The following is a 17,091-nucleotide window of genomic DNA, read 5'->3' as shown; positions in this document are numbered from 1 at the left end:
TTTCTTTCATTTTACCAATGAAGCGACATTAAATATTTCCCTTGCCTGATTCCTTTTATCTGATGGTAGTGTCTCTGCAAGCAAATAAATCAAATTATTCAAACACGTTAACCGTCGGTTGAAGCGTCGCCTCGGTTATAAATGGCACCATGTTATCTCCCCTCTACTGCTGTCTAGGGACACTATGCAATGATGCTGGGCACGATGCAACGCTGAGCTTAGCGACTGTGACACAGTCGAGGGAGTACGGGGGAAAATAGAGACTGGTAGTGGGGAACTCTTCTGGACTGTTCTGGAAACCCTGATAACACAATTTATTGACCGGCGAGACGCGAGCGTTGTAATCTCCATTTCTGAGCGAGTGGCATTCATTGGAATAAATTGAAATCAACAGATTTGTCGTTGCAACGTCGCTCCTTAAATCTTAAGGTATTTATAATGTAAAAAAACGAACGAAAAAGCATTCGGTTTTTACCCAGGAGACATTAACTGCCTCGAGTGCGAGACGGCGCGATTGCGCGTCCTCTGTTTAGTACTTGGAAATCCTAACCTATCGGTTCGTAGAGCTGAGTACAGTTTATTTATTTATTTATCGGTTCCTCTTTAATGTCTCGTTGAAAAATAAAGGAAAACGTAGTTTTATTTTAACGTAGAATTAGAAGAACGTGCCGCCCCACATTTTTCCGGTTGAAACGATGAAAGTACGATTACGCCACTTGGCATATGTAAGCAGTATGTATTTCAACCAGATTTATGCAGACCCGTGGCACTGAAAATAGTTAAAAAGTGACACATCAGTGACGATTTTGAACTGCGTATAACTGTCGATATACAATTAGATTTGTTGGAGGGAATAACTTTGTTTCATAATCTGCTGGTAAATATTTTGTTGTTAGCCTGAAATTTTTTTTAATATAATTGGAGACGTTTAATTAAATCTCGTTTCGGTTGGTATGTTTTATGGGTTATGTTAACGAACGACGAATTGAGATAATAAAGAATTTAATGATTTAGTAATAGGATTTGTATGATAATTTTATTGAAGTATATGGTTGATGTAAGATTTGTCCCTTTAATCGGTAATCTTCAATTTCCTGACGAAAATTATGATCAAGAAATTTTGTAGAGGTTACGACGTGCATTTAGAAATGTATTGTTAAGATTTCATTGCATACTGTATAATGTTACTTTCTGTTTCAGATACGACAGTGATTTTACGTGGTAATGGCTGTCAAAGGATTAATTGCAGCAATTATTCAGTTTTTAACTCAGCAGTTAGAGGATGAAACTATTACTGAAGACTCACGGGAGAGTCTTGAAGTAGCAATACAATGTTTGGAAAGTGCTTATAGCGTGCAAGCATCCGATACTCAGTCAAATGTGAATTTATTGGAAGTATATAAATCTGCAGTTGAAACTGCAAAACCCGAGCTACCCCCAGAAGCTACACCTGAAGCAAAAGCTGAAGCAGAAAAATTAAAAAATGAAGGAAACAATTTCATGAAAGCTCAGAAATTCCAAGAAGCTCTTGCTAATTACACAAAGTATAGAATTTGTATATAATCATAAAAAAAAGGATATATCTTTGTTAATAAGATGCATAGTATTAAAATGTTTTTCGTTTAGGGCAATTCAATTGAATGGTCGCAATGCAGTATATTATTGTAACCGTGCAGCAGCATATAGTAAATTGGGAAGTCATCAAAAGGCAATCAATGATTGCCATACTGCATTATCCATTGATCCTTCTTATAGTAAGGCTTATGGGCGATTGGGATTAGCATACTCTAGCATGGAAAAAGACAAAGAAGCTAAAGCAAGTTATGAAAAAGCTTTAGAGATGGAACCTGATAATGAAAGTTATAAGAACAATTTACAAGTGGCTGTAGAGAAATTAGCACAGCAAAGAATGAATAATATGGGATTAGATGGAGATTCGTTTAATATTAATCATTTAACTTCCATTATGACTAACCCTACTCTTCTTCGTAGAATTCAAACATCATTATCCAATCCAGAGATGATAAATGTAATGAGAAATTTTTTATCCGGTAATACAGAACAAAGAACAGGATCAGAAATGGGATCACTTGCTGATATGTAAGTACAGAGTACTTTCCTTTTATATGCACACTAATTCCTGAATACTCATTTACATTTCAATATTTTCAGCTATCGAGGAATAATGCAAATAATGCAAAATTCCAACCCTGAGTTGGTTGAAACCATGATACAACAGTTAGAAAGAAATCTAAATGATCCTCAACCACCACAGCAGAATTAAAATAACTGTGATTATATAAAGATATTATGTTATAAAAATTTTATAATTTATAATTATATACAATTATATTATTATTCTATAATTATGTTCTATAATTCTATGTCTGTCATTTTTTCATATGCCGTAAAGCAGCAACAGGTTATAACTGAAATCTCAATTTAAAACCATAGCAATGAGATATTCATACGTACATGTACCATACAAATTTTCCTATAACTTATTTATTATGTAAAACTGACCACTCCATTTTTTAAATATGTAACAGCCACGTTTGGATATACAGGACATCAGGTAATAAAAATTAGAAGGCTGCAAATATTTTCTGAATACGATAACTTTCCAGAGAGCATATTGATTATATTACATTGATATTAACTTTTATTTTATGCATTACCTTAAATCTACTTTAATCTCACAGATCTGTGCCGTAAAATATCATTATTTTGTTATATTACTTTTCTTTGCATTAACAGTAAGTTTTAGTATAACGAAAAACCACGTACTAAAAAAAATTATAAAATCAAATATCATATCAGTATTGTACTATCATTATATGTATACATTTTGTTATCCGAATCTCCTAAGAACATGTGTCTATCAAACCATATTTAAAAATTTATAAAATAATATTTCTCTAGTTACATTTGTACATAAACAAAAACCTTTCAAATATACGACAAATTGAACCATTCTTTTTTTTAATATTCACAATTCACGCTTATCTTTCATAACTGTCAGAGGTAGGAACACAAATCCGTCTATCCATTAAACAATTCAATATTCTCTTTAACAAAGGAAAAGAAAAGCTCAAAGTAAATAATCGTTTCGATTGAAAATCTCTCTTGCGTTCACTTTCGACTGTCGATCTCAACGGAAAACCTTTATCTTAACGGATCACATGGATTATAGGAACTATAGAAATTCAAATCTCACGCCTCGGCGTGTTCTTTAAGCTAGTAGCACGCGTACGCCGATTCTGCGTGCGTCATTCAGTGACATCATTCTTATTTGGCACTGAACAAAGCCCGCGTGTAAACACACGGGACATTATTATATTTCGTGGTCTAATTTGTTTTCAGTGTACGCGTACATGAATTCGTATTTACGAGTGGCTTCGAACGTCGTACATCGTTCTCTCCTGTGCACGAGCATCGTCGTTGTTTAGCTGTTTTTAGCCGGTAAGCATCCTTATCATATCACGGCCCGTTGTCCCTGAATTTCGATGAACTCGTCAGATCTCTTGCAACAAGTTCACCAGTGAAACAGAAAAAAAGAAGTTCATCGAATTTCTGACGCAAAGGGCACGTTCGTTCCCTTTCCCCCGGCCTAGATATATTTAAATTTTCAGGCGGGTTTGCATTGTTCGTGCCTATACACCAAAAGTGTTGGTCGGCTATACCAATCATTAACCGCGTGAATGTATGTAGTATTATAAATAACGCGTTAACTACACGTACAATGCATCGTACTCGGCTCTCTCTCTCTCTCCCTCTCTCTCATTCTCTCTCTTTCTCCCACTCTCTCATTCTCTTTTTCTCTTCCACTCTCTCTCTCTCTTTCTCCATCTCTTTCACTGTTACTCTCTTGGTTTTTCTTTTTTTTTACTTCCTATCTATTCCTCGAAGAACAGATAACAATTTATTTTATCAAGACGTGATGATTTTATCGCGTCGTAAAAAAAAAGAATTTTTACTTTTTCCTTAATTGCAAAGATTGAATAGCTTTGAGATAGGTTTCCTTGGATTTCCGTTTTTGTGGCTCGTACGATTCGCTGTTACGATTTTTACGTGTCCCGGGACGCTGGAAGACATAACCAAGATGCAGCATTATTATTTACATATTTTTCAACCCTTCCATCTTTCACCCACAAATACATCCGAGAAACATGATGCGTGCGCAAAGTCCCTCCACAAGTTCGTGACGTGCGCGGGTGGCGCATGATTCGCCGGTTTCGGAGTACCAGCCAGGAGCGTATCGTTCAATGGCGTTGACGTTAACTATTTCTCTGTCTTAAAAGAAAAACAATCGCATCACGGGAATCGTATTTATATCGATGACTGGAAAACGATCGGGTTCCCATCGTACTTGTTTCGAGGAATAATAATGATCGATACTTCTTAATAAATAAGCGTAGCTCGAGTGTCTATGGTATATTTTCACTGAATCTCTGCTTTTTTTTCTCATTCGGAGCAATGTTATAATTATGGCAACAAATATACTGTAATACCTCTGGAATTCAAATTAATTGACAAACACGAGTTTGCAATCGAATCTTCTAATATAGGAACAAAAGGAAGCTCTAATATAGATTTTCATGGGAAAAATATAAATTTTTAATTATCACTCGTTGCTTCAGTAATTAAGGGCCAGGAGAGTTTATATTTTTATACTGTTAATGAATTCTTATTATCAAGTATTTGATAGATTACATGTCTCGAATTATGAATCCGACAATATTTTACGTAAATAATTGCAAATTTGTACCGACGAAATACAGCACATGATACGCGAATAATAAAACGATGGGACATTCGACTATGAATTACATTTCAATTTGTACAATGTACCATCGAGTATAGCTTACAGATACAGCGAGTGAATAAAACTTATTTAAAACGAACTTGAAAAATCCGAGTGATTCCCGTGTGTCGCGGGTGGACCGTAGAACCGTAGGCACGGCCCTGAGCATAGTACCCCCCTCGCTACTCGATTGCCGCACACTCAACAGATTGAGGTGTGGCCATCGAGGGCAGCCATTTTCTTGACTTTCTGTCGCTTAACATTTCAGGTAAATACGCAATTATTTCTTAAGTAATACTGATTGGAGCGGTGCGAGAGTGTGCTGTGCTGTGTGCCCGGGTGTTCGAAGGGTGCCGCGTGATCGGTTTGTTAACACTGCGACCGGGAATATTGTGTGTGTCTGTCAAGGAGGGAAAAAAAAAAGAAACCTCTCCTCTTCCCGTGATATAGAGAGAGGGCCGAGGGAGTGCCATGCGTTACGAATCCACGGCATCTTCGCACGACCACCGTTTCAGTTAGCATAGAAGCCACGCGCTGTCCGCTCGGGCCTGAATTCGATCGGTGATTTGGAAAACGCTCGTATCACAGCATTTCGATACTTGAGCTGGCTTTCAGATCAGTAAGTAAATCGTCCTCCAGGCACTAGACCCCTGCGTCGCTATCCTGTCGCACCCCTAACGCCCTGAGACCTCCCCCTCGCGGCTCCGTCTGCCCGTCCCCCCTCACGCCCACCACCCTTCCTTCCCTTCCCCGCCCTCTTACCCCGTTACGCGGCAATGCACTTCCGGCTGTGCAAAATTCGGCAAAAAGCTCTACGAGTCCTCTCCTGTGAGAACTCGAGTAAAGAACTGTGTCGCGACTCCGTCTTGACATTCCTCTGTGTCACGGCGTCGTCATCGTTGCCGTCGTCAATTTCCACCCTGTTAACTGACAACTCGTATCTCCGATAAACAAAAGGTCGGTACGTTCTTTGACACAATGGGAGTTCGCGTTACTGTCTCTCCGTTTCAAAGAGTGCTTCTATCCGCTCCTCTGTCGTTCACGCTTACGTTTCTCCATTTTCGGGATGATTTCATCGGAATTTCCGCTTCGTTCCGTAATCGAGATGCCAAACGAACGCACGTCGATTTCTCATGAACGATCTTTCATGCATTTCGACTGTACTTTTCAAATGATTTTTGTACCGTTTTAAATAATTGTCGTATTCGACAGATAGCGATGGAAATGTTTCAATTGGGTTTCAATTTATAGAAACATTCAGTCGATTGTTGCATCCCTTTGTGCAGCATACACTTTACGGAGTGAACGGTCACATGATAGCCCAATGATTGAATATGTTGTGTTGCCGTAATGTTAACAATACATAACCCGTCTCACTTAATCGACACGTACAGTCTTCTGTTCATTTGCATTGCTTTCGCATATTAGATACTACTTTACGCTAAGATCCTTGCTTCTGGGCAAAATTTTACTAAGCGCTTTTATCTTTGACCACACAGAATGATAATCTGTCTAAACGATTCACGAGAGAAGAACTTTTGTGCTTGCGTCAGATGTTTCTCAGCTAGAAGTAATCACTCCGTTCCCTTTGTACATTAACAACCATTATTTGTAAAAATATGAGTATCGAATACCCAATACTATTACAAATATATTTGAAGCTGTATTAATTTTATACAGAGAACATTGACAGATCGAAGCTCTCCATGCTCTAAAATTTAAATGTCAGCATATGTTACAACATTTTATATTTCTTTTTTAATATACATATACTTATTTATGTATGCGATTGTTCGTTGACTGCTATTAAATAATTATAAGATCCCATACAGCATCTTATCTTTATACCATGTGAATGTTCTGCCTACTGCATTTAATTTATGCTTCCCAAAAATAATTTTTAATGGGTTCACACAATTCTTAATAGTGCATGTTTCATACAAGAAAAAAAATATTGATTTTATATGTTCATGCATGTTCTTTGAAACCATTTTCATTTTGTTCTATGGCATAAGGTATAGTTTTCTTGGTGTAAATAAAATAATAAAAAAAAGTATATATATATATATATAAAACATACAGGTCCATGCAATTATCATAGGTATTCATATTTGGGATTGAAGGCAAAAAATTAGTTTAATCTATCATTAGCAGTGATATTCATTCTTGAGTTATTTAAATCACTGTTGTACAATATAGCTTTTTCTGCGGTATTATTGAACAAAGGCTCTACCTTATGCAATCCGTATCACATACATTTCAATTTAAATGTATACACAGTGACATTGATTACGATAACGTTCAATTTACATTATGTATAGGCAATGGCAGACTTATAAAGCCTTGTAGTATACACATTCTCAATGTATCAAAAGGAAAGAGTTAAGAATTAAAATTACATATGCGTCGTACATGAAATTGTCATAGATTTTATTTAATACTTTTACAGATACTTATAAATACATAGCTATGGCAAAAAAGAGATATATGCAAACATATTTACGATTATGATATTTTGTGTAGTACGTGCAGTTATCTCACAGCCTCCTATCCATTCTAACATATAAAATGTCCACTTAAAACAGAGACGCTGAAAGAAAGACTAAAAACATGGGATGCAATGCGGGCCGATGCCTCGGTCCAGACGATACGGGGTACCCTGGATCAGGTACGACCCAGTCAATATCCTTTAAATCTTCAGCCCTCGTAGGTTGCTTTTTAAATAGCGTTAAAGTAGACATCAGAATAGAAACAAGAAAATATTACCTACAATATATACCCACTATATAAGTAGCTGGCAGTAATAAAATTAGAAACAATTTCTAGCAATGTAAATCTAAGTAAACAGAGGGCTTTAAAGAGTGTATGCTACTGTACATACATGTACTGCTAATACCGATTTAGTACTTTAAAGATAAATAATTACAACACTTTTAGGGAAGAAATTCTATTACCCTACGAGGTTTGAATCTGAGACATTGTTTCTAGCATTGTCAAAAAGCAAATCTAATGTGAACAGTTTCAAAGGATTACCCTGACTTCTTCCTAACTCTATCCTGAAGAATGCTTTTTTTCAATCTCTTTCACTGTTTCTTTTGTATCTCTATATATGCTCTCAAAACTGTCCATTTAAAATTGCTTTTCACTTGTTTGCGCTGTTTCAGGGTGTAGGAAATATGTTTTCCTTTAACAGTTATATTATTTCCAATCTCTCGGCACTTCTTGCATTTCCCGTTAAGTTGTGATTACCTTATGTGTATTACATGTTCACTCGCTGCATGTCCTTAGTTTATTTTTTGGTGGAATTTCCAAAGCATATTTTATTTTTATTTTTTTTTTCATTTTGATTCATTACTATTAAAACTGTAATAGTTTTTAAGCTGAGAGTACAATTTAGAGAGCGTTAACTTAGTATACAAATTTTTTATTATTGTTGACAACTTAAAAATCTATGCATATATAGACACACGTTTGTGTATGTGCATTCGTAGGACAAAGCACTAGAAATTATTAGTGCACATTTTCACTATTTTACTTGTATATAAAGCTGAATGTACACTCAGTATGTATTAGGCTTTACTGGCGAAGAGTATAGTAATAGAACTACAGTATTTATTAAAATTTAACAGTTAATTACACTTTGAGAAAGTATATTCTAAAGAATTGTATCGCTAATCATAAATAGGTAAGTTATTAGGACAACAGATATTTCATTCGTATAATCAGCATAGGAATTTCTGAAGTGAGTTATCTTATGTATGAGTTATCTAAATGAAAATTTGTTACTAGTGTGTAACCATTGTGTATTTCTTGCTTTTTCATTAATAGATACACTTTGAAAGAGATTTATGTGCATAAAGTCATATATTTTTACAGAGCGCGCTTATAATGGAGCGGTAGTAAATAAACGTGTAATGATTTTCGTTTTAGAATTCATGGCAGCCATTAGGAAGAAATTGGTTATTGTGGGTGATGGTGCCTGTGGTAAAACTTGCTTACTCATAGTCTTCAGCAAAGACCAATTTCCTGAAGTGTACGTACCTACGGTATTTGAAAACTATGTCGCGGACATTGAAGTTGATGGAAAGCAGGTAAATCTACAAACACAAGAACACTCGTGACTCTTGCTCTCTTACAATAATTGAATTGAGAAAAATATATGTATAATTTGTAACAGGTGGAATTGGCCCTTTGGGACACAGCTGGACAAGAAGATTATGATAGGTTGCGTCCACTATCGTATCCTGACACAGATGTAATCCTAATGTGCTTTTCCATCGATAGTCCCGATTCCTTGGAGAACATTCCCGAGAAGTGGACACCAGAGGTGAAGCACTTTTGCCCAAATGTGCCCATTATCCTTGTTGGAAACAAAAAAGACTTGCGCAATGATCCTAATACCATCAAGGAGCTTAGCAAGATGAAACAAGAACCAGTAAAGCCTGAAGAGGGTAGAGCTATGGCCGAAAAAATCAACGCTTTTGCTTATCTTGAATGTTCTGCTAAGAGTAAGGAAGGTATTAGGGAAGTATTTGAAACGGCAACTCGAGCTGCGCTACAAGTTAGTATATCCTGAGTTTACAAATGTTCATAAAGCGACGATTGTATCGGAAGTACATTCTTCTAATAATTATGGAAATTCTTAGGTAAAGAAGAAGAAGAAGGGAAGATGTTGGCTTCTTTAAGTAAAATGCCAAGTATACCCGGTAACGGGCTAAATAATGGAATTGCGGAGCTAGCTGCAATGGAGCTAGTTGTTATGCCGGAGCCCCCCAGCGTAAACCATAATATAATAACAACAACAACATCAACAACAACAACAACAACTTATCTTTAATTATTTTACACAATAAAACAAATCTATATAAAAAAAACGTAAAACAATTACAAAATGCGCCCGCAATATAAAAAACTGTCATTGATGAAACCGGAGACTTAAAAATTGACTAAATTCAATACAAGTATATGTGCTATATATGAAAAACCATAATGTATATTGTAATGACTACTTGATTGTATTTTTTAATGGTAATGAATTGTGCTTCGAGTTAAAACAATTAAACAATTGTCATACCAACTATTTACATTTACGGTACATAATTATCTATATCATTGTAGCAATTATTACTATTATTATTAGTATCTCATTACTATTGTATGCATTCTACATTTTTTTTTTTAATCGTAGTGGCTGTTTATTTTTGGTAATAAAAAAAAAACATACGTGGAAGAAAGGGACGACAGAGTTGGGGGAATTCGTAACAAAGTATAAAGAGAGAGAAAGAGAGAAAGAGAGAAAGAGAGAGAGAGAGAGAGAGAGAGAGAGAGAGAGAGAGAGAGAGAGAGAGAGAGAGAGTGAAACGGGGGAGAGTAGAAACATAATATGCAATGCAAAGTCATAGAAAGCAATGTAAGAATTTAAAGCAAATCGTTAAGAATTCCAAATGTTACGTCGCTATTTTACTGAACCATCGCATTATCGATATTTCTTAAAAAAAAAAAAGATAAATAAATAAATAACGAACATTATATTACAATTATAAAATCGCGTAAGTAGACCAGCGGATCATTTTGATCTATAAGAATACCAACTAGGCTAAATGTATTATTATAATTATTATTAATTATTATTATTTTTATTATTATTATATTGTAATACGATGACACTAACATTACGGATTATAACAGCGGCTAATATTATATTTATGTATCTCGACAACACATCCCTTGTATCCAACCAAGCATACAAACGATGTCCCGATTTGTGTTTTGTTACGCGGTATAATTTTCAAATTGATCCGACATGATTAATTAATGTAATCGAGGAATGTTTACGGATGACTCTATTAATTTAGCGCGAACAAATTTCACAGAACATATTAGCCCTTAATCACGGTAGCATTGTGTCGATGTAACACGATGATGCTTTCCAAAAACATTTCAATTGAAAGTAATGTGTGTTCCTTTGAAAGAAAAAACGAAAAAAAAAAAGAAAATATCGATTAATTTACCAATTTCAAGTTACCTTGTGAAAATTGATTATCGAGCCTGTTGAATCATCCTGTATTTTCCTTCCTTTTATTTCTTCTATTCTTCTATTCTTCTTCTTGTTTTTTTTTTCATTCTTTTCATGTGTATACATACTGTTCTACACTCTCAAACTTTACACATATTTTATTAAAACTAATCTATAAGGTTCATAAGATCGTTGCTTTTTGCAAGAATCACTGAATTAACGGCTGCAATGCAGCTTTGGCCATTCAATGAATGACTGTGGAATTGTGTTCAACAAACTTTTAAACGATTAGGAGTAACACTGTTGAATTACACGTTTAAACAGAACTCCGTAAAGTCGCAGTCAAACTTTGCAACGGCCACCAATCTCGTTTATGACGGATGAGCAAATAGATCGTTAATTATCTCTTTGACGCGTACTCGACATCGCCGAGCGAAAGGGGTGGGCGGGATTCTTTTTAATAGCTTCCGAGTAAAAAGTAATGTCCGTATGTGAATATTCGTCAAAGAGTTAACGAAAGATATTCTCGTGATCTTTAATAAACGATCCGTTGCAGAGTTTGCGAATGTTCTTTTATAATAATTTCTGAAGATGTACTGGTAATCACAACTATATCGGTGAATCCTTTATGGACCATTTCTCTTATGGTGTAATAAACGCGATTGTGATTTTGAACGAAATAAATCGTTGAATATTTTTACAGGTGACTCCATAAACTCTTGTATTATAAAAACGTTACCGGAACGTCGAATAGAACCGATGTAATTACTTTGTTTCCCGTGGAAAGAAATCGTTGCTATTATTGTTCCTCGTGAGACTGATTTCGAAAAGGTAACGTATCGTCGCGTGAAAGAAAATCTCAACAGACTTGATATCTTTCTAGCGAAGATTAAAGTATTGATAAATGCACAAATTTCTGAGATAAGTGTAAAAATGTTTGGAAATTCTTCATCGTGTTTAACGAAGATCAAAGAGACGATTTACGAGTCGTATAATTTCATGTGTTAACAACTCTCGTGTAACAAAAGAGAGAAATGCGAAGGGAGAACGTATTTTTATTATTTCGAATACTGATACTGGTCCATATCGGATTTATGATTGTATATAAATTCTCACCGTACTCGGGATAAAAGGATGTAATGTCTTAACGAATGGTTCGTACGATTTTTGTTGTTTTCAGCATTTCTTTCTCTGTCGCAGGTATGAAAAAGCAATAAAAAGTACAAATTGCTTTTTTCTGTTTTTTTTTCTTTTTTTTTACGATGACATTGCGAGTGACATTATATACATATATACACACATACATAGTACATACATACACGTACATGCAATTAGTAAGTATACTACCTGTTTTCTCGATAATGAACGTTGGAAACGGCAAGATATTATACGCGTTCAAAGAGAACAAGAGAAAAGGGAGGGAACGTTGTCTTCGAAGTCTCCACAGTCCTGTATTAGTCTTATGGCAGCGACGTTTGTTGTAGTCCGTCGTGCGATTAACTTAAGCTGGAAAAGAAAAAACCTATCGCATACTTCCAAGGGCGAGGATCCAACAATTTACACACGATATTTTCTTCAATGGTACCGAGATGTGAATGTTAAGTTTTTTTATAATTATCAAGAATATCGAATTCGAGTGTGAATTTTGTAGAGCTCTACCAGATCGTTCTATGATTAATTAGCTTTTATATGTAAGAGGATATTTACTACACGATTGCTATAATAATAAACTGTAATTAACAATAAAAGTTACTTGTCGAGATTTGTAAATTGCTATTTACTAAATTCAATCGAGATCGCGCGAGACGAAACGGAAAATAGAGCGATGCGCAAACTATTGTAATCTTATTCGTGTCTTATTGTTGTCCTGAAGCGTTAGACGAATCCGTTTTAGGTGCATGGATACACGGAATATATATATATATCAAATGTATTGTAAACTGTCACTTACAAATTTTATTGAACAAAATTCGTTTCTGTTTTCAAAGAGTATTTCCTGAAAGATTGCGTAATTCAACGAGTTCTGGAAGTACATTGTCATTCTCGACGAGGAATATCATTAGTTTGCAATGTATCAAAAGTTTCATATAAAACATTTTATTCTTTTTCCTTTTCGTATAAACAAAATTATTCGTATTTACTTCGAGTCTACAATAGTCAAATGCGGGAAATGGAATGAATCGATTCTTAGACGTAACTTATCAAAACCTGGAAAACATTGCAATGATAATCCTAAATCAGTTCTGTATACTTTTACGCGATATACAATATTATAAAGTTGCATAATACATGTAGACGAACCCTATGCTAATGACATTTCACCTCGCATTCAAATACTCCATAGAATGGAGTGCAACACGCATTGTTCAGGGGGAAGGAGGAAGTATTTCCCTTTCATCCAGACCTATTACCACAACTAGAAAAATTGTTAGCCTTTACGGTTTTAATTGAATCTCACTCCTCTCGTCACACTCGTAAATCGCACACAGAAAATTATTCTTGTCTCAGGTGTTGGATGTCGAGAGATGTACGTATACATATACATATAATACACGTGTATATGTACATAAGAAGCTTTATATACATATATACGTATGTATATATATATATATATATATATGTGTATACATGCGGCAATTATATCACGTATTTGTCATGAGAACAAATTTACAATTCCTCGTTCTTAGGCTTGGTAGGTTTGCCTTTGCGATCAAATCCTTTAAGCTCGTCGGTTGCGTGCTTAGCGATATACTTGATAAAATCTTCGAGTTTCCTTTCACCTTCGTACTTAACAGGCTTGTCTTTGGCATCCTTAGGTGCCCAGTAAAGTGTTGGGAAGCCTCTAACTTCGTACGGCGGCGGAACGTCATTGGCAGTGGCGTCGAACTTCACGATGTCAACATTTTCATTTGCTAGCTTCTCGCCCAATTCATCGTAGACTGGCGCCAAGTTCTTGCAATGGCCGCACCAAGGAGCGTAGAACTCGATCAACGTGTCTTTACCGCTGTTTGTAACGAGGTCATCGAAGTTTCGAGCTACTGCGACCTTGACGTTCGCGCTGTTATCTTCGGGAACTGCTTCCGACTTCAGATACGGCTCCAAAGCGTCCGCTTCGAGGTCCTTCAAGAACGCTTTGAACGAATCAACAGAGAACTCGTCTTTCATAATGAACTTTTGATTGTTTGCGTTTCTGGCCAGAACCACTGGTGCGTCGCCTTTCACAAAGTCAATTCCAAAATCGTTCAATTCGTGTTGGAAGTCGTCCTTGGACGAAATGGCGAAGTTCAGTTTAGGGAATTCCTTGGCGACCTTGAGGATCCTGTTGCGCCAGTAATGAGTGCCCTTTGGATTCTTCACGTAGTCAACTGCGTAATAAGCAACGACCAACGGATTCTTGAAGTCTCTAGCGTTATCTTGCGTACGAACTCCGACAATGCCAAAGCTAAAAAATAAGTTTCATTGTAATAAACGTCTATCTTAAAGTTTATGAAAAGAGAATCTTTGTTGAGGCTTACTAGTGCTTGTTAATGAATTCTTGAACATCAGCAATGGAGTTGTCTCCTTCATATTTCACAGTGTTCGGTTCGAACTTGTTTTGCAGTACTTTTGGTCGGTACAAGACAATGGTGTTTCTGAAATTCAACATATAACATGTTCAATTCATACTCGGTATTTGTGTCAGATAATCTTATGAACAATTCAATTATTTACTTGTGTCCTTCCTTCTCCAGAAGTGACTTTGCAGTTGTGTGGGCGAATCTGACTTTTTCTTTAAGTTTCTTAGCTACTGCATGGAAAGATGTGGCCAGAGGTGAATCGTCTTTCTCAAAGAAACCAACGACACTCACTTCATCGGATTCCAAGAATGATTTCAAACAGTTCTCAGAAGTCAATTCCTTAGATGCTGGACCAACCAGTGCCTAATACAGATTAAGTTCGATTGGATGTTTCATTTATTTTAATTATACTTCAAGTGAACTCAAGATCATAAATTTGATATACCTTTATAGTCTTGACAATACCAGCAGCTTCTCTAGGTCCATTATAATCACTGACAAAGTCTTTCTTAGAGAAGATCTTCAATGTCGGATAACCATTGACCGAATGCTTGTTACATGTTTCCTTTCCGTTTTCGGTACAATCTACCTTGGCCAGAGTGATCGGAGGATCACTACCCAACAACATCTCAGCTGCTTTGGCATACTCTGGTTTTAACCGTTTGCAGTGACCACACCTAACACAACGAAACATCATTTATAAATTAAAAATCACTTACACTACTAAAAAGCGAAAGGAAGCTATATCTTTTTTTTTTCATAAAAGAAATAAGAATATGGCTTTGAGTACTGTATTATGAGCCAGCACCTAGCATTGTTACCGGAACTTCAAAAATCATGATTTCCTCTCGGATTTCTCGGCAACGATAGATTCGACAGGATAATAGCGAAAAGGGGAACATATTTGCGGCTTCGAGAATGTAGATTTATCATAAAAATATCTCTTACCATGGCGCGTAAAACATAACAAGCGTGTTTTCATGCTGCTCTAATTCATGGCTGAAATTTTCGTCGGTCAGCTCCAGCACATCCTTTTCTTCGGCCAAAACGGAGACTAGAACCAGGAAAAGAAAGCTAAGGTATTTAGGCAGCATCGTGGATCACGGTGCGGCTCGTTAAACGGAATTCGGTTTCGGCTCTTTCTTCGGTAGACACTGTACGTCTAAGACGTGGCTTTTACAAGAAGTTAGTCAGCGCTGTATAATACCCCGCGCAGTGCTGTCGCCTCCTGATTGGCTACTCCTTTTGTGATACGTGTGCGTTGTGTTCCTGTAGACGCCACGTATCGCATAAAGGGTGTTCCTAAAACCAGTTACAAAAATTCGTTAACATGCTTTTTAGGCGATTTTTCTTCGCGACTTTAATCGTTCAGCTTATCAGTTTTCTTATATACTTAAAAATATTACTGCTAAACTAGAACACTCGACAATCGTCCTCAGGACAATCATGGAAGCTTTCTGTCCGTCAAATGGTCGGACGGGTAATATTTTCCAGAACACTCTGTATACGCAAAGAAAACAAGAACGGGTTGGTAACGAAAATCTATATTTCATTGGTGTTGTCTCTGTGGCAGAATTAACGAGAGTTTCCAACGATACATATGATTTCCGAACGATCTATTTCTGTAGATCTTATCAGCCGCCAGAATAATTGCGTTACCCTCTATAAAAACGCCAGGAAACAAATTTATAAAATTCATACTTTATTTTTACGAGTAATAAAAAAATACTCGTACTTGTTTATCAGAAAACAATAATTATATAATAATTATTTGTTATACTACTATGAATAGCGTGTAAAATTCAGATATTTTGAAGCCTTTGTTTCAAGACCTGCTACCGGTCGTCGATGGAATTTCAAGATGGCGACATCTCGCGACAACAACATGGAACTAATTCGCGACGAGCTTGGAGATTTCGCCATAGATGGAGCCTCGAATATTATTCATATGGCGGTAAGCGTGTTTTATAAAATATGGTTAGGAACACGTATAAAACATTGCCTACGTTTAGAATATTAGATAAATAATGCTGCAACCGATTGAAATCGATGCAAAATGTTGGGTAATCACGGGTAATTAAAAAATAGTTCAATGCCACTGGAAGAAAAATTATAACTTACGTATTTATCGAATTATTCCGTATCCTTTTCATACACGTGTGGAATTGAATGTTGCAAAATGCTTTTGATTTTACTGTTGACGCAGCGAGTAATTTAATCGGTTGTGATATTGATTATCCTACAGTTATCAATTCCCTCGTCGTTTCCCGAGGGAATGCTGAACAAGTGTTTACTATCTAGGATACACTGCTACTGGTAATGCCAGCCTGCGATACAAATTACAGATAGAAAAAAAGTGACAGTGTCAGAGGACAGTGATTATTCATCGAGTCAGGGATGCAGCTTGCGTAACAAAGTTGTCTTTTCTTAATGAATAATTGAAAGGTTCTACATAAAAATTGTATGGATCGAATCGTTGATTTTGTTGTTCACATTCTACCTTACACCTCGTCTTCTACTCTTTTCGTTCGGTTTCAGCTGCTTCGTGATTCTCGAGAGTAGTCATTGACACCTGTCAAAAGGTTATTGAGTGACAATCATTATTTTTAGCCCTTTGCACTCGAGAGGCGACCCCGCCACTTGATTTCGTACAGTAAACTTATAAAATATATTTAATATCACACTTATATTAATTATATTAATAATACAACCAA

General features: G+C 36.1%; 3 protein-coding genes across 13 annotated transcripts; 2 read left to right on the top strand and 1 right to left on the bottom strand.

Annotated features, from left to right (window-relative positions):
- Positions 1-222: 222 nt before the first annotated feature.
- LOC116430026 (small glutamine-rich tetratricopeptide repeat-containing protein alpha) lies at positions 223-2,366 on the top strand. Of its 3 annotated transcripts, XM_031983643.2 has the most exons (5): positions 432-556; positions 654-877; positions 1,201-1,544; positions 1,627-2,100; positions 2,173-2,366. In XM_031983643.2, the coding sequence occupies exons 3-5, from the start codon at positions 1,225-1,227 to the stop codon at positions 2,282-2,284; spliced, it is 906 nt and encodes a 301-aa protein (XP_031839503.1). In that variant the 5' UTR covers positions 432-556; positions 654-877; positions 1,201-1,224; the 3' UTR covers positions 2,285-2,366. The 3 variants fall into 3 exon arrangements, with proteins under 3 accessions (XP_031839504.1, XP_031839502.1, XP_031839503.1); XM_031983644.2 differs by lacking the exon at positions 654-877 and having other exon boundaries at positions 223-556; XM_031983642.2 differs by lacking the exons at positions 432-556; positions 654-877 and adding an exon at positions 227-429.
- Positions 2,367-3,252: 886 nt separating this feature from the next.
- Rho1 (ras-like GTP-binding protein Rho1) lies at positions 3,253-10,828 on the top strand. 8 transcript variants are annotated; one of them, XM_076364512.1, is made up of 6 exons: positions 3,253-3,462; positions 5,073-5,423; positions 7,390-7,472; positions 8,735-8,895; positions 8,982-9,365; positions 9,451-10,828. In XM_076364512.1, exons 3-6 carry the CDS (start codon positions 7,415-7,417, stop codon positions 9,487-9,489), a joined length of 642 nt encoding a protein of 213 aa, XP_076220627.1. In that variant the 5' UTR covers positions 3,253-3,462; positions 5,073-5,423; positions 7,390-7,414; the 3' UTR covers positions 9,490-10,828. The 8 variants fall into 8 exon arrangements, with proteins under 8 accessions (XP_076220627.1, XP_031839506.1, XP_031839510.1 ...); XM_076364514.1 differs by lacking the exon at positions 3,253-3,462 and adding an exon at positions 4,977-5,072 and having other exon boundaries at positions 5,255-5,423; XM_031983646.2 differs by lacking the exon at positions 5,073-5,423.
- Positions 9,973-16,708, bottom strand: ERp60 (disulfide-isomerase A3). 2 transcript variants are annotated; one of them, XM_031983297.2, is made up of 6 exons: positions 16,499-16,708; positions 15,326-15,679; positions 14,823-15,054; positions 14,532-14,740; positions 14,336-14,452; positions 9,973-14,262 (listed from the first exon to the last, which is right to left on the bottom strand). In XM_031983297.2, the coding sequence occupies exons 2-6, from the start codon at positions 15,469-15,471 to the stop codon at positions 13,488-13,490; spliced, it is 1,479 nt and encodes a 492-aa protein (XP_031839157.1). In that variant the 5' UTR covers positions 15,472-15,679; positions 16,499-16,708; the 3' UTR covers positions 9,973-13,487. The 2 variants fall into 2 exon arrangements, with proteins under 2 accessions (XP_031839157.1, XP_031839158.1); XM_031983298.2 differs by lacking the exon at positions 16,499-16,708 and adding an exon at positions 15,771-15,786.
- Positions 16,709-17,091: the final 383 nt, after the last annotated feature.

This window comes from Nomia melanderi, chromosome 2, assembly GCF_051020985.1.
Source record: "Nomia melanderi isolate GNS246 chromosome 2, iyNomMela1, whole genome shotgun sequence".
In the NCBI taxonomy this organism is placed as follows: domain Eukaryota; kingdom Metazoa; phylum Arthropoda; class Insecta; order Hymenoptera; family Halictidae; genus Nomia; species Nomia melanderi.
Note: the sequence above shows the minus strand (reverse complement) of the source record. Positions and strands in the feature narration are given on the sequence as shown.

Bases quoted from the DNA above. Each gene is read 5' to 3' on its own strand.
- LOC116430026 (XM_031983644.2), top strand. From the start codon at position 1,225: ATGGCTGTCAAAGGATTAATTGCAGCAATTATTCAGTTTTTAACTCAG. The intron at 1,545-1,626 runs GTATAGAATTTG...TTTTTCGTTTAG, and splicing joins GCTCTTGCTAATTACACAAA to GGCAATTCAATTGAATGGTC. The intron at 2,101-2,172 runs GTAAGTACAGAG...CAATATTTTCAG, and splicing joins ATGGGATCACTTGCTGATAT to CTATCGAGGAATAATGCAAA.
- Rho1 (XM_031983646.2), top strand. From the start codon at position 7,415: ATGGGATGCAATGCGGGCCGATGCCTCGGTCCAGACGATACGGGGTAC. The intron at 7,473-8,734 runs GTACGACCCAGT...TTTTCGTTTTAG, and splicing joins TACGGGGTACCCTGGATCAG to AATTCATGGCAGCCATTAGG. The intron at 9,366-9,450 runs GTTAGTATATCC...GGAAATTCTTAG, and splicing joins CAACTCGAGCTGCGCTACAA to GTAAAGAAGAAGAAGAAGGG.
- ERp60 (XM_031983297.2), bottom strand. From the start codon at position 15,471: ATGCTGCCTAAATACCTTAGCTTTCTTTTCCTGGTTCTAGTCTCCGTT. The intron at 15,055-15,325 runs GTAAGAGATATT...TCGTTGTGTTAG, and splicing joins GTTATGTTTTACGCGCCATG to GTGTGGTCACTGCAAACGGT. The intron at 14,741-14,822 runs GTATATCAAATT...AATCTGTATTAG, and splicing joins GTATTGTCAAGACTATAAAG to GCACTGGTTGGTCCAGCATC.